This window comes from Vulpes lagopus, chromosome 4 (genome assembly GCF_018345385.1).
Source record: "Vulpes lagopus strain Blue_001 chromosome 4, ASM1834538v1, whole genome shotgun sequence".
In the NCBI taxonomy this organism is placed as follows: Eukaryota; Metazoa; Chordata; class Mammalia; order Carnivora; family Canidae; genus Vulpes; species Vulpes lagopus.
The window spans coordinates 62501672-62518420 of NC_054827.1; the positions used below are offsets into that span (position 1 = coordinate 62501672).

General features: G+C 34.2%; 1 protein-coding gene across 1 annotated transcript in view; it reads left to right on the top strand.

The window, feature by feature from the left end:
* PJA2 (praja ring finger ubiquitin ligase 2) overlaps positions 1 to 16749 on the top strand; it is a 67861-nt gene that overhangs the window by 33548 nt on the left and 17564 nt on the right. The window contains exons 5-6 of the mRNA XM_041752131.1: positions 991 to 1176; positions 13375 to 13560. Coding sequence (XP_041608065.1) covers positions 991 to 1176; positions 13375 to 13560 — 372 coding nt within the window. The remainder of the gene's footprint in view (positions 1 to 990; positions 1177 to 13374; positions 13561 to 16749) is intronic.

Below are 16749 nucleotides of genomic sequence, written 5' to 3' on the forward strand. Positions count from 1 at the left end.
TTGGAGGGGGTATTTAAGATTTATTCTCACCATCAATATGTAATATTTTAACTTTGTTGTGGTACAAGATGACTGTCTTTAAAAGTAATTAAATGTAACCGAATTAACTAAAAAATATAACCAAAAGTCATTTTCTGAGGTTTTTCATTAACCTTTTTATCATACCTTTTGGTTCCTTATCTAAATATTCTCTTAGCTGAAATTTATTTTGTATTCACAGTCCAACCAAAGGACTTCAGTAAAGATTTGTCAGTGCAGTTTTTTATGAATTTGAATCTCCTTCCATTTTAAAGTCTTTTGTAAAAGAGGAAGGAAAAAAATCGTTAAGCTTTTAAAATATAATAGTGAAAATTTTTTATTCATAGAGGGTATGTCCCCAGTTGTCAGTATGTAATTAGAAAGTTGTCTTAGGGGGATCCCTGGGTGGCGCAGTGGTTTGGCGCTTGCTTTCGGCCCAGGGCGCGATCCTGGAGACCCGGGATCGAATCCCACGTCGGGCTCCCGGTGCATGGAGCCTGCTTCTCCCTCTGCCTGTGTCTCTGCCTCTCTCTCTCTCTCTCTCTGTGACTATCATAAATAAATAAAAATTAAAAAAAAAAAGTAAGTTGTCTTAGTTGGGTCAGATGAGTAATAAATCTATTATTTATTTCAGATAGCATTTAATTTATGATTACCAAGTTATATTTAAAATTTTTATTTAGAAATAGGTCTAAAAAAATAAACCTATATCTAACCACTATGGAATTACTTCAGTGAAGAAAATAATAAATTGATAAATCTATAACTTGGCCATATGCTATATTCATTTGAAAAAGTTACATTCTGCTGAATGTATTTCTCTATTTACTTTTAAATTTTTTTAAAATGGATTTGGCACTTGATTTATAAGCATGTGTGGGATCAGTCATCCACTGTCTACTATGATGCATTTGTCCAAATGACAAATGCATAAATAGTGACAGTTATTGTATTTCTGTCCTGAATTTGCAGTTCAGAATGCAGTGATGGAGAATGGTCTGCTTCTTTGCCTCATCGGTTTTCTGGTACGGAAAAAGATCAGTCATCAAGTGATGAAAGCTGGGAGACTTTGCCAGGAAAAGATGAAAATGAACCTGAACTACAGAGTGATAGCAGTGGTCCTGAAGAAGAAAACCAAGAACTGTCTCTACAGGAAGGGTATGTTTAACAGTGAGATTTATTATTTGTATGTGTATTGCCCAAGGACGGCATACATCACATTCAGATGTTGGGTATGCTGTTAATTGCATGTATAAGCATAAGCCTTATGTAGGACCAGTAAGTCCTACTGATTTTTTAAATTATGATTTTGGTATTTTACAAAGCACAATAAAATTAAAAATTCTAGTAATTTCATTATCTTCTATTGAGATACAGTATGTATTTCCACTTCACATTAAAGAAAACTTCAAAATATTATTTTGAAAAAATAAAAATAAAATAAATTAAAGATTATTTTGGTTGAGTTAGGTGTGAGTGGATTAGGGCTGCTAGTCCTGTACAACAGGGATGATGGCAAGAGGGAAGGGGCAGCCTGGAGGGAAATCAGTGATGTATTCATAGAAATTGAGAAAGTTGCAAAAGTTGAAGTTTTAATATTTCTGCCTAATTGCATAAGATGGTATCTCTGAAATCAGTGATTGCTGGTAAACACCTTTATCTTTTCCCTACTTTAATGGGGATGCTCTAGTACAGGGTTGTTAAACTTACGCTGTGAAGGGCTGGATAATAAGTATTTTCAACTTTGTGTCCCTGTCTCCATTGCAGCTACTCAACCCTCGTGTTGTAGTATAAAAGTGGCCATGCACAATATGTAAATGAATGGGTGTGGCTGTCTTCCAACAAAATTTTATTTATAAAAACAGGTAGCAGGCTGGAAATAACCCATGGGCCATGGTTTATAACCTGGCTCTAATATTTCCTAAGTAAGAATGATTCTGACTTCTGGGTTGTTTTTTATATACACATATACACACACACACTTTTTTCTTCTAAATCACACTAAAGAAATATGCTGCTGTTGTTTTTATAGGTTTCTAGCAAGATGTCTGTTAAATTTTATTATAGTTTTTTTTAGCATCAGTTGAAATGATCTTAGTGATTTTTCACCTTTGACCTAATGATCATGAGGAATTATTTTGTTACTAAGTTCCTGAATAGTCAGTTGCCCTTACTTCTTGAAATAAATATGATGGTCATGGTTTGTTGTTGTTTTAATGAGCTGCTGGATTCTGTTTGCTGATATTTGACATAGGATTTTTATGTCGAGATGCATAAGTGTGATTGTCTCTTTGTCTAGATAACAGTGTGATAATTGCTTTGTTAAAACAATCTGTATACTTTTTTTTAACCCCTTGATGTTTAGCTTATTTATTTTTTCAAACGTTTAAATATTTTACTTAAATAGCTTATTCTTTTAAAGGTTGCTAGTATTTTCTTGTGAAACCTAGGTTTGTATTTTATTGTGAGTTAGTATCTGTTAATTTAAATTTTTTTTCTGATAATTGGTGGGTTCTAATTTTTAGTCTCTAATGGAATCTATTTTGGTAGATTTGGTTTTCTTAATTCTTTCAGCTTGGACTAACATTAAAATTTGAACTTCGCAAAAGGTACAAATTTCCAGCTTGAGATTAATTCTGTAAGGAATAAAATATATTAGAGAATCTGTAAAGAAAGAAATTTGCAAGCATAATTGGTTTTGACAGTGATTGAAAATGGTGTTTTTTTTCTCCTTCTGATTTTATGTTTGATCTTCTTGAATCACTATTAGTTTACTAAGTAGTATTGAGCTGAGATCTAAAAGATAATTCATGATTGAGGAAGAGCTTTTTGGGCAAAAGGAAAGATAGTAAGAGCAGAGGTACTATAAAAAGCAAAGGGCTTGATATGCATAAAGGTAGTGGGGCTGAAGGGAATGAGTGAACAGAAGAGTGGTAGGAGATGAAGTGGGCAGGTAGGTACCAAACTATGCAGGATATATAGCATCTGGGATTTATTTATAGAACAATGAGATTGTGAGTGGAAAGATCTGATATTTATTTATTTATTTATTTATTTATTTATTTATTTATTTATATTTATTTTTTTTAAAGTTTTACTGACTGGTTTGAGAGAGGGGGTAGCGGGAGCAGGGGCGAAGGGCATAGGAAGGAGGAAGAAGCAGACTCCCCACTGAACAGGGAGCCTAATGGAGGGCTTGATCCCAGGACCCTGAGATCATGACCTGAACTGAAGACAACAGACGCTTAGCCTGCTGAGCTGCCCAGGTGCCCCAATCTGACAGAAACTTAAAAGACCACTCTAGTTGCTTTGTTCCAAAGATTGAATTAGATTAGAAAGGTATTTAAGTACAAAAGAGAGAAGAAAGTTGGACTAGGCTGTTGGACTAGGGGTGGTGAGGATTAAAAAAAGTAAACAGGGCAGCCCGGGTGGCTCAGCGGTTTAGCGCTGCATTCATCCCAGGGTGGGATCCTGGAGACCCAGGATCCAGTCCCATGTCGGGCTCCCTGCAAGGGGCGTGCTGCTCCTCCCTCTGCCTGTGTCTCTGCCTCTCTTTCTCTTTCTCTCTGTGTCTCTCATGAAAAAATATATGAAATCTTTTTAAAAAAAAACAGGTTTAAGAATATCTTTGAGTTATAAATAATAGAAGGGATTGAGTGTGAGATGAGGGAGAGTGAGGAATCAATGATGGTTGGGTTTTTTGGTTTGAGCATTGGGTAGTTGTTATTGTCATTGACCTAGATGGGACGGTCTGAGGAGAAGAATGGAAAGTACAAACTCTTTCTAGAATTTTTAAGTGCCTATTAGACTGTGTAATACAGGTGGTAAATAGATGCATAGATATTTAATTTTTAAGTTTTAAGGGAAATGTCCCTGATTGTAGGTTGATAATAGAGATATATGGGTAGCAACAGAGAAACATATGTGGAAGTTATCAGTTACTTGGGTTGATACCATATAATAATAAAGCTCCATAATTTGTTTTCAAAAGATAAAAGTGAGGGGGGATGGGGACAGAACTAAAGTACTAGACAGCAATAGTATTTAAGTTGAAAGAGGGGACACCAAAGTGGAAAGATACTGTTCAGGAGAGGGTTCAAAGTTAACTTTGGACTTAAGTTAAATTTGTATGGTAAAATTTCAAGGGTAACCACCAAAAGAATATAGAGTTATATGTACTGGAAACCTGTAGATAAGAAAAATTAAGACATGGAAAAAGAATATTTAAAGTCAATCCAAATAGAAGTAAAGAAAGGGAGAAAATTATTAAAAAGGAGGAAAGAAAGAGATTGGTAAAAGTAAAATGGAACAAGTGCTGCAATAAATATAAATTGCCTCCTAATCTCTGCTTGTAAAAGACAAAGCTTCAATCAGTTTGATTTTTTTAACTTAAATGCTTTTTATAAAAGATACACTTAAAGCTTATATATACAGACAGACTGAAAGTAAAAGGATAGTTAATGATACTTTAGGCAAATACTAACCAAAAATGGAACAGTTAAATTAATATTAGCAAAGTAGATTTAAAGATAAAAAAGCATTATTGGATAGCATGAGAGGTCATTATGTTACAAGTCTAGTTTATCAGTAAAATGCAGCAGCTTTAAGCTTGAATATACCTAATAAAATAAAATAAGCAAAATTTAACCAAACCAGAGAATAGTGACAAATTTACTGTCATATTGGGAGGTTTTAAAATGTCTTTCTCAATTACCTATAATTCATGGATATAAGAAATTCATCTGTCTTTAGCAGATTTGAGCAACTCATGTAAGCATGGTTTAATGAACACCCCACCCTATGGAATAAACACACACACACACACACACAAAAACTGAGAATGAACTAGGCTACAAATCACAGATACACATATTTCAAAGATTCAGTATCCTGCAGACTATATTCTCTGACCACAATGTAATTAACTTAGAAATAAAAAACAAATCTAAAAGTTTTAAAAATCTATACATTTTTATATTGTTCATCCTTATAAATAACCAGTAGGACAAAAAAAAAAAAAAAAGAAATTATAACCAAAGTCTAAAATGCTCTCTACTTACTGATAATGCGAATACTACTACAATTAAAATTTGAGGGATGCAGTGAAATTCAAAAAGGGAAATTTATCTTAATAAATAAATAAATAAAGTTATAAAAGAAGAAAACCTGAACATGGAGAAACTGTGCATTTAACTTAAAATAGAAAAGGACTATTAAAATAAAGAAAATAAGGAAATTCAGAATTAGAGTTAGGAAAGACAAAAGCAAAACTCAGTATGATTGAAAACAGTTATGATAGAAATGGTCAAAGAAATTAGAAGGTGATTTTTTTTTTAATTTTATTTATTTATTTATGATAGTCACAGAGAGAGAGAGAGGCAGAGACATAGGCAGAGGGAGAAGCAGGCTCCATGCACCGGGAGCCCGATGTGGGATTCGATCCCGGGTCTCCAGGATCGCGCCCTAGGCCAAAGGCAGGCGCCAAACCGCTGCGCCACCCAGGGATCCCAGAAGGTGATATTTTGAAAAGATTAAGAAAAATAGACAATCCACTTAGTGAACAAAAGAAATAAAGACAAGGCACAATACTGAAATAAAAAAGCCACAGTACAATAAAAACTGGATAGGGTAAAAAGAGTACTGTGAACTTTTTGCCAGTAAATTTGAAAACTTAGAAGAAATTGACAAATTCCTAGAAAAATGTCATTCACCAAAACTCATTGGAAGCCTGAATAATATTGTAAGTATTGCAGATATATAATCAGTAGTTTAAAATCTTACTGTAGAAAAAAAAAAAAAATCTTACTGTAGAGAAAACAACTAATCCAGATGGTTTTATTTTTTATTTTTTTAAAGATTTTATTATTCATGAGAAATACAGAGAGAGAGAGAGAGAGAGACAGGCAGAGAGGCAGAGAGAGAGAAGCAGGCTCCATACAGGGAGTCTGATGTGGGACTCGATCCTGGGTCTCCAGGATCAGGCCTTGGGCCAAAGGCAGGCGCCAAACTGCTGAGCCACCCAGGGATCCCTCCAGATGGTTTTAGAACTAAATTCTCCTAAACTAAACTTTCAAGGATCATGTCACTCCACTCTTCAAGAGAATAGAAAAAGAACTATTTCTCCAAATCATTCTACAAGGCCAGTTTAACCCTGATACTGAAAGAGTATGTGAAGGAAAACATTTATTAAATACATATCAAAATCTCAAACAGTACTGGAAATCTGAATATGTAAGTACATATTTTTTGAAGATAAAACTCAATTTCCAATCTGATTTTATTCCAGAAATGTAAAGGTGTTTTAATATAGTCATTCACCAGCTTTTAACATTTAAGTGTCATTCACCAGCTTAACAGAATGCAGGAGAAAATTCATATGATAGATTCTGTAAATACAAGAAAAAAATCACTTATTAATGTTCAATACCTCAACATGGTAAACACTCAGAAACTAGGATCAGAACAGAATTTCTTTGACCCAATAAAAGGTATCTACAAAAAACATCATTTTTAATAACAAAGCATTAAAAAAATCCTCCTCTTGGGATCCCTGGGTGGCGCAGCGGTTTGGCGCCTGCCTTTGGCCCAGGGCGCGATCCTGGAGACCCGGGATCGAATCCCACATCAGGCTCCCGGTGCATTGAGCCTGCTTCTCCCTCCGCCTGTGTCTCTGCCTCTCTCTCTCTCTCTCTGTGACTATCATAAAAAAAAAAAAAAAAAAAAAAAAATCCTCCTCTTAAAAATCAAGAGTAAGGGCAGCCTGGGTGGCTCAGCGGTTTAGCGCCACCTTCAGCCCAGGGCGTGATCCTGGAGACCCGGGATCGAGTCCCACATCAGGCTCTCTTCGTGGAGCCTGCTTCTCCCTCTGCCTGTGTCTTTGCCTCTCTCTCTCTCTCTCTCTCTCTCTCTGTGTCACTCATGAATAGATGAATAAAATCTTTAAAAAAAAAAAATCAAATCAAGAGTGCACATAGCACCATTTCAACAGCCATCCATCTTTGGTGGAGGTTTTGGTGGGCGTGCCTTGATGGGAAAATAATAAAGGACAAAAAGACAAAAAGAAGGGAACTGAAAATGAAAGAAACTAGTAGAAAATATTTATAGAATATAAAATGTTAATGCAGGATATAAAGAACTCCTAGAAATCAAGAAGAAAAACCATCTAATTGGAAATTGTTCAGACATTTTGTAGATAATTCACCAAAGAGGAAATATTAATGGTGAATAAAAATATCAAAAGATACTTAAATCATTAGTAATCAAGGGAGCATACATTAAGATCACAAGGAGGTAGCATTTTTTTACCCACCCATTAGGTTAGCAAACATTAGGAAATTTGACGTCAGGTGTTTTGGAGGATATGAATGCTTGTTGAGGGGTGAAGTAGGTCAGATTCACTGAAATCATGTAATAATTTTAACATTTGCATGGTTATATCATGCCATATCAGGTATGTATTTTAAGTGTATAAGAGAAACCTCCCCACGTGGCCCAGGAGTTATGTACAAGAATGTTCATTACAGTATTTTTCATGAAAGCTATAAAACTGGCTATTACCCAAATATTAAATAATAAGAGAAAAGTTACATGGAGTATCATACAGCTCTGGGAATGTATAAGCCACGCTTAGATGCAAAAACACAAGGGAATCTTGGAGATACAGTGCTGAATGAAAACAACTGAGGAAAAATTAATGTGTATGCTGTTTCCCAAAGCTTAAAAACAAGTTAAATATCTTAAGTATATAAAACTAGTGAAAACTTGTTTCAAAAAATGGAAATACAATAGCATCCAGATCTTTTCTCTGGGGGATGAGGCTAAGGGGATAGGATAGGTGCAGGGCACAAGGTGTATACTAGTCAGTGATAATATTCTAGTTCCTGCTTTGGGTGGTGGGTTTTATAGGTGTTCAACAGAACGTTTATAACTTAAACAGATTGTATATATTACATTTGAGGGGAAAAAAAGGAATTAAAAATGAAAGGGAATTGAAAGAGAGTAGAGACAGTCACCATACCTAATTCTTTAGAAAGGGAAGGTGCCACAGATGGATGCTGAGCCTAGGAAAATGTTGTCCTCACCCCCCAAAACCGGAAGCTGACTGTTGGCTTATAGAATGTTCCAGAGGAGAGTAACAATTACAGGAGAGATAAAATGAAACTCTTAAGATGAGAAGGGTTAGGATCCACATCTCAAGGAGAGGGCTTTTAGGAGCAGAGACTTCCATTGTACCTAGCGGGAAGGCAGTAGGTAGGTACAGGTGTAGGTAAGTAAGTCTGTAGGTTCACAGTGGGAAGGTGAGTCTCTGATGCCTTTAGTATTCTTGTTATTACTAGATACTGAGAGTGGGAAAGATAGGAAGATTGCAAAATTGAAGGAAAGAAAAAAAGGTGGGAAATGGGCTTTCACAGAGCTAGACAACAAACTTATTAGGTAAATATTGAATAATTGCTGGACAGTATTGAATGTCCATTTAAAATCAGTATTTTTGAAGTTAAAGTAGTGTATCACACGTGTGTATTTTTCTTTAAGTTTTTCCTGCTGTTTCAGTGACTCTACAAACTTTTTACATAAATACTCAAATTTTGTAATAAAAACTTAATATTTTGCCTTTCCTGTGAACACTGAATTTATTAGAATAAAGAGACAGTTCTTCAAATTAGGAAGACAGTTCTTCCATCTTTGTGACTAAATGACATGGAACAGGGTACCATTGATTTTCTAAACTATAATTCCTTTTGAAGCTTTTTTGACTTTTAATTCAAATTTCAGTTATTTTCCTTTGTACTTTAACTCCAAGATGAGGATTTGAAATCTGAAAAACTTGCTATACAATTAGAATTATTAAAAATGAGCCTATGCCTAAAGTTTAGCAACTAATTAATATGTGTCTTGATTTATAAAATGAAAGCCAGTTAATTAAATACCAGTTAATTAGGAATGCTTATAATGCTGTCCAGGATTTTATGAAATTTCTTATAATATAGATTATTTTATGAAAGCCTTAGCCCTTTAAAATGTTGGCATTGACCCAAAGGTTTAAATTTTGTGCTGCAAATAATGGATACTCAAATTGCTGATCAGTTAGCTAAAGGAACCACTCAGAATATAAAATCAGAGTAGTTAGTATTTTCAGAGATTTTATTTGATTTGTCTGCCTTTCATTTCTCAGAAAATTTTATGATGCATGGTTATATAATAGCATATTCTAAAACTTTTTAATGAAAATTTCTTTAAAATATTCCATATTGGCTTGGCTTATTAATATATTTTGATGATTTTAATATTGCTACTCACATATTACTAAATTTAGTTTCTATTACTGAGGAATAGGGATCTTGAATCATTAAGGAAATATATATATTCTATATATCATAAAGGAAACATCAGTCTATGTATCTGAAACTTTGAGTTTAAGTGTAGCCTGTGGTCAAGAGATTAGATGATGCTGATGGACTTCTAGGATTTTCACTGGGAGTAGTAGCTTGTGGGGATTCGTCATGAAGCATTTTCAGCTTCCTCTCTTGGCAGCAGCATTCATTTCCTCCAGGCTCTGCTGGAAACGCTCAGAAGGAAAGGACAAATCAGCAGTTTCCCTTCCCAGTTGAAATACTTGCGAATTTAGTGGTGGTTGTGGTAGGCACATGCTTCCACATCTTCCATCTACTGGAACCCTTTTCAGAATTGACCATTTGGAGACAGATTAGACAATATGTCTTTTTAAATCTTGTAAATTACTGTATAACTTGATAATGGCATTTTGTTAATTTTTGAATTACCAAAATGAAATGACACTGAATGTATAAGTTTTTGTGAATGTGTTACATATGGTATGTCTGGCGTGTGTGTAAATGTGTATGTATAAGGAGAGAGAGAAGACTGAGATGTTGCTTTAAATATTTTCAAGGTTTTTGAAGCTTTGAAACTTACATAATATGCTTACATTCCCATGGGGGTACATGTTTCTTTTGTTAGCTCAGAAAATGAAAGATACTTTTGATTCTATTAAGAATGTTTCTTTTTTCTTTCTTTTCTTTTCTTTTCTTTTCTTTTCTTTTCTTTTCTTTTCTTTCTTTTCTTTTCTTTCTTTTCTTTCTTTCTTTTCTTTTTTCTTTTCTTTTCTCTTTTCTTTTCTTTTCTTTTCTTTTCTTTTCTTTTCTTTTCTTTTCTTTTCTTTTCTTTTCTTTTCTTTTCTTTCTTTCTTTCTTTCTTTCTTTCTTTCTTTTTAAAGAGCAATATTCCTTTTGTTACAATATCAAGCCAACTCTGGCCCAGCACAGTGCCACTCTACTAGCCTGGTAAATTTTGTGTTAAATGGTAAGAATTGATGTGAACCTTATGTAATATGTTGAAAGCATATACCATATACTCGTTATTTGCTATCTCTATGACTACGTTATTATGAGTCATTAAAGACAGAATCAAATGTTTAAGCAAATACGTAGCCAAGAATTGCTTATATAGTAAAAGAATATTAATGACATGTTATAAATTATTTATATTCAGAATAACTTAATATTATTCTTCCTTGAATTAAAAAAATAAGTATTTCTTATACCGAATCATTTTCACCAATATAAACTGACTCATTTTGAATTTTATATAATAGAAAACACTTTTTATAGGAATACGTTAGAAATAACAAAAATTTCCCCAAATTATTTTTTAAAAGATTGCTTTTCAAGGTTTTATTGTTAACATTTGCAACACAAATAGAGTATCTATTGTGTGCTAAGCACTTATTGCAAAGGGGTGAAGTTACCATGAGATAGAGCGCACTGTTTGCCTTTGGAAAGCTACCAGTTTAGGAGGAAACTGGTGAGTCACCAGAAAAGTTCTAAGACAGTATGACAAGTGCTTTCATAAAAATGTAAACACAGAATTTTTGATTTTGTATTTTAAATCCATATGGGTTTCATTTTTCATTGGGCCAAGTTATGATGCATGAAAATATCTACCATCTTTATATATTAGATATTAAACCTTCAACAAGTTAAGCATATTTTGTTATCCTAATTTCTCTGAGTTTACTAGAGGCAATAGTAGATAATAAATTTTATAATCCTCTTATTTTAAAGTGTTGTTTAGGACCTGAGATTAAAGAAACATTTATGGATTAGGTGTAGAAGGAGATGCTATTTCCCTGCCTTTAACATGTGTTGATTCTTGTATGTGGACATCATCTACATCTCTTTCATAAATGTTTTTATCCCCAAAGTTAAATTTGCACATTAGAATGAATAATTCTTTACATAGAATTATTATTGTATAATTCTAATTATTATTCTGTAACTCTCATTCTAATTATTATTCTATAATTCTAATTCTAATTAGAACTTACATGTTACTGTATAATATTATTTCCTCTTCTTAAAATCCGAACTAAAATTCATCTTCATCAAAACTATGCTCTAATAATTAACCTCCTTTTGATATACTAAAAAGTATTTTCTGTTAAATAGAATAAATAAGAAAAGCCTACCAGTATAATTTTCTTAGTTATAAATTCACAAAGTACCTTTTGATCAGTCATTGAAGCCTTGACTTTTGTTTCTCATGTATTGTAATTCTTTTCAGTTTGATCTTTGTGTTCATACTTCTGGTGTTTTGACTTTTAAGTTGTGTAATTTAACTATCCTGTCTGTGGCATCTAGGTTTTACATCATGCTTACAATGACACTGAGAGTTTTGTAAAAATTTCTCTCATGATTTTTCCATTACGTCTTTGTTTTAGGAATGGTGGGGGCGGGGGGCACACGCGTTTTTAAAATGTAGATTTGGAATTTGTTAGTGGGTAAATAATGACAGATTTAACCTCCTTCCCTCCACATGAGTACTCAGTTGTCCTAATAACATTTATTGAATAATTCTTTTTTCTTTTGTTTTGAAATGCTTCTTTTTTATTTTCTTTGTTTTATCTGTACCATTGGTTTGTCTGTCCCTGTTCCAGTGCGCTTATTTTCTAGTGGGAGAAAGACTAACAATGAACAAGTAAGAAAATGATAAAGTAGAAGTAAATTCTCTAATGCAACTAAGCAGAGTTATGTGGTAAGTCACTAGACAGCTGCTTAAAATGAATGGTTAAGACAGGTCTTTCTGAGGAACTGATATTTACTCTGACCTAAATATCAAGAAGGGAATAGCTGTGCAGAAATCTGGTGAAAGAACACTGTAGGGCCACCTGAGTGGCTAAGCGTGTGCCTTCTGCTCAGGTCATGATCACTGGGTCCTGGGATCGAGCTCCGAATTGGGCTCCCTGCTCAGGGTGGAGTCTGCTGCTCCCTCTCCCTCTGCTGCAACCCCTGCTTGTGCATTCCTATTCTCTGTCTCTCTCTCTTTTTCTCTGTCAACTAAATAAAAATCTTTAAAAGAAAAGAAAAGAAAAAAAAAACATTTCAGGTAAAGGAAATGGCCCCAAGGTAGAAAGAATGTGTTCCAAATGTAGAAAGAATCATCGAAATATAGTAAATAGGAGGAGGAGTGGTGAGAGGTAACAGTTGGAGACGAGGGCCAAGGAGAAAGCATGTATGATGTAGGGATTTGTAGGCCAGGCTGAAGAATTTGGACTTTATCTTAACTGTGAGGGGAAACTACTCAAGAGTAGTATGGTGTTTTGTTTTTGTTTTTGTTTTTTTTTAATTTTTTAGAGAGCGCATGTGAGTGTGCACGAGCATGGGAGAAGGGTTGGAGGGGGGAGAGAGAGAGAGAATCTTAAACAGGCTCCTTGTGGAGCCAAATGCGGGGCTCAGTATCACAACCCTGAGTCATGCCCTGAGGCAACATCAAGGCAGATGCTTAACTGACTGAGCCACCTAGGTGGCCTCAAGAGCAGTATTTAAAAATTAAAATGGTCTAGAATGAATTTTTCTTATTTTTCTTCTGCGTAAAGAGAAATACAGGAGCATAGGTAGTTTGTATGTCAAATAAATAGGTTTTCATGTAATTGGGAACTATTTCTGTATACATATGACCCTGTAACAAATTGCTTCCCTTTTAAATAACTTTTCAGTTAAATCAGACTTTTAGAATCCCAAAAGTACCGAGAGTTTAGAAGTCAAAGAATAAAGAATCTATTTGCACTAAATAGAGCTCTTTTTAGATAAAAATTTTATGATGTTTTAAAATAATATCTTTTCTTGGGCACCTGGGTGGCTCAGTGGTTGAGTGTCTGCCTTTGGCTCAGGTCATGATCTCTGGGTCCTGGGATCGAGTCCCACATCAGGTTCCTCACAGGGAGCCTGCTTCCCCCGCCTGTGTCTCTGCCTCTCTCTCTCTCTCTCTGTCTCTCTCATGAATAAATAAATAAATCTTTAAAAAATAATAATTTTTTTTCTTCCCTTAAAATGTTTATATTAGGGAACAGACATCTTTGGAGGAGGGAGAGATTCCTTGGTTACAGTACAATGAAGTCAATGAAAGCAGCAGCGATGAGGGAAATGAGCCTGCCAATGAGTTTGCACAGCCAGAAGCTTTCATGCTGGATGGGAACAATAACCTTGAGGATGACTCCAGCGTGAGTGAAGACTTAGATGTGGACTGGAGGTATGTAACAGTGCAATTCCTGTGGTTAATTGTTCATTGAAGAATTTGTTTGTGATGCTAAATTGAAACCATATCTCTGATCTCAGAAGTGTTCTCACCTTCCCATCTGTCAGTCTTCCTCTTCTGATCTCATTCTGGATGTCCCTTCCTACATGGACACTCCCTCCTCCTTTTCCAGGCAGTGACTTCTTTTTCTCTTTGGCCTTTTGGCTCTCTTGAAGCCCACCTTATATCCTTGTTATTTATAAGCTCATGGTTTGAGGTTTCCAACTTTTAAATTTAGCTGTATAAATGCTGAATATAGCCTTCCATTTGATCCTTTTAAAAAAAAAAAAAAAGAATCCTTAATAAATACTACTTAAAGAATTTCAGAATCTGTGATTAAATGAGAAGAATCGTAAGAAAATAGTTATCCTTCTGTGTATGGAAAATATAATTGTACCTTCCCAGAAATGCTGAAAGTATTCAGTTTACTTTATACTGAAAGGAATAATGAACTTCAAATAAAAGAAGCATATAAATTAAGTGGATTATAGAATTGTTATGTCTCATGATATAATGGTCAAAATTTAACTGTTTTGGTTTATAGTTAGATTTATCTTTCAAATGTGCAGTATGCCTCTGAAAGCAGCTAGTTATTGAGATGTAGAATAATGTCCAACTGATGTCCAACTGATCTCTTCTTGTTACTTTTTCTGGAGAAAATATGATTTTGTACTACCTTTGTGTCCGTCTCTACAGAGATACAATTATAAGAATTTATTTTGTTTTTCCAGTTAAAATTCCATCACAGAAAATTGAGAAGAGTATAGATAAGGAGAACTCATTCATAGCCCCCCCCCCCCCATAACTGCAGATTTCTAGAACTTCTGTTTTTGAGTCCTCCTTTGTATCTTTAGTGTCTCTTTCTGTGTGGGTAGCTACTTCTTTGTGCTTCTCCAAATTGTTCCAGATATGAATCTTAGGATCTCCTTGAAATCCTCCTTACTGTTTCCTATCTCTCACTTCCCAGGGTGAAAATAATTTTATGCACAAAGCAGACTTTCATTGACCATTTTGTGGAAGTACAAAGTGGTGTTTCATCACAGCCACACAAACAGTTCATAATTCCATCATAAACATTCCTGGCTCCAAAACCCATTTTCTGGCTTCCCAAATTTTGTAGCAAAGCAGTGGCTCACCTGGTCCTGGACTTGCTGGTCTTGGTGTTCTATCCCCCGCCCCCACTCCCATGTCTGTCCCCCTCTTCCTGAACTCCTTGGTGTACTGTTGTCTTCTGTCTCCATTATGCAAAGTCATTCCCTGTAATGCTCAGCAGATGACAGATTTGTCGCTTTAGTTCGCTTCATCTGTGCATGTTGGGAGGCAGTTACGGTCTAATATGAAGAAATGTTTTCTTTTGCACATTTTCAAAATTTTATGAAAATAATTTTTTACAGCTCCATTAGGTAGATGCTCTAGTCTGTAGTTGCACTAAAATTTAATTGGTCATTTCTTCATTGAAATAGTGCAGTGACTCTTTCCCCTCATATAACTTGTTCTGTGCTTCAGGTGGTTTCTTTATGGAGGTTTAATAGAGGTGACATCACTGAGATAAGTAGTATTTATTAAGATCTTGATATATATTTCTAAATAACTTTCAAAAAAGGTTGTTCCACATAAAAATTTAAAGAAATAATTGAGGTCTTTCTTGAATATAATTTTAACTTAAACTTGAAGACTTTTTAGTGTTGGTTCTAACTCAGTGACAGTCCCTCTAGACATGGCTGTTGTTTGTTGTCAAGATTTTAGAGATTTTACTGATTGTCCCCAAATGTGGGGAGCTTCAGAGTAGCTTTTTTTTTTTTTAATATGGAAAACATTTTAGCATTGATTTTAAGAAAAAATTTTGAAGGTTACTATTTTGAATTTTATGTAGATATGACAACACTTCATTATTTGCGTATGTGGCACTATATTAATTTATGTGGCAGTCGTTACAGGTTGATGAAGTGAAAATACGATTTGGTTTTCATATTAAAATAATGTCATTTTGACAACTAAAAGGAAAAGCCATGGCAAACAGCACTTCTTATCTCTGAAGCCAAAATCTTAACATTTTTGTTTCACCACAACTTAAAAAAAAGTTAAAGCTTTTTGATTCTTTAGTTTCAAAGAAAATGGGAAAAAGTCCTCTATCAAGGTTTATTTATTTGTTTTGCTGTCATAGAAGTGTTACTGCAGACTACCCAGAGACTATTTTATAAACTAGTGTGGTGGGAGTTGGTTTCAGATTTATACAAATCCTGACTGTACCATTTTTTGTTTTTTGGTAACTACTTAACTTCTCTATCTTCCTGCAAGAAATTGGGGTTAATAATTATTAACCTAATAAGATTTTGAGAAATTAATTCCCCATAGATAGGACCATGGTTTAATAACAAAATTTTAAAAACACTTTTGAAATTACTTCAAACTTCAGAAAAATGGCAAAAATAATACAAAGAATTTCCATATATTCTTCACTAATAGTCCCTAAATGTTAACATTTACTGCATTTGTGTTATTCTCTTTCCTTTGTTTCTCTATGTTTATGGCATTTTTCCCCCCACCATTTATGAGTAAGTTGCAAACAAGGTGCCTTTTTACCCATGGTCTAGAATGAAGTCCCTAAGAACAAGGACATTTTCTTATATAACAAAGTAAAGTCTTCAAAATCTGGAAATTAACACTGATTAACAATACTATTCTCTAATCTACAGAATTATTTAGATGTTTATAATTGTCCAATTAATGCCAGTAGAGAATTTTTTTTCTGTCCAATCCGAGACCATTCATTGTTCTTGCTTAACATGTTTCTTTAGTCACTTTTAACCTGGAACATTTCCTTAGTGTTTCTTTGTCTTTCATAACTTTGACATTTTTTAAAAGTTTGGGCCATTTATTTTTTTTTAGAATATCTCTTAGATTTGATGTCATGATTAGACTTGAGTTACAGATTTTTAGCAAGAACACCACAGAAATGATACTTTGTTTTTCTTAGGTCGTATCAGAAGACACATGTTGCCAAATTGTCCAATTACTGGTGATGTTAATTCTGATCAGTTGGTTAAGGTGTTATGTTTCAGATTTCTTCACTGTACAGTTGCCATATTTTTAAATAAGTAATAGGCATCTAGTGGGAAGATACTTTGAGACTATGTAAATCTT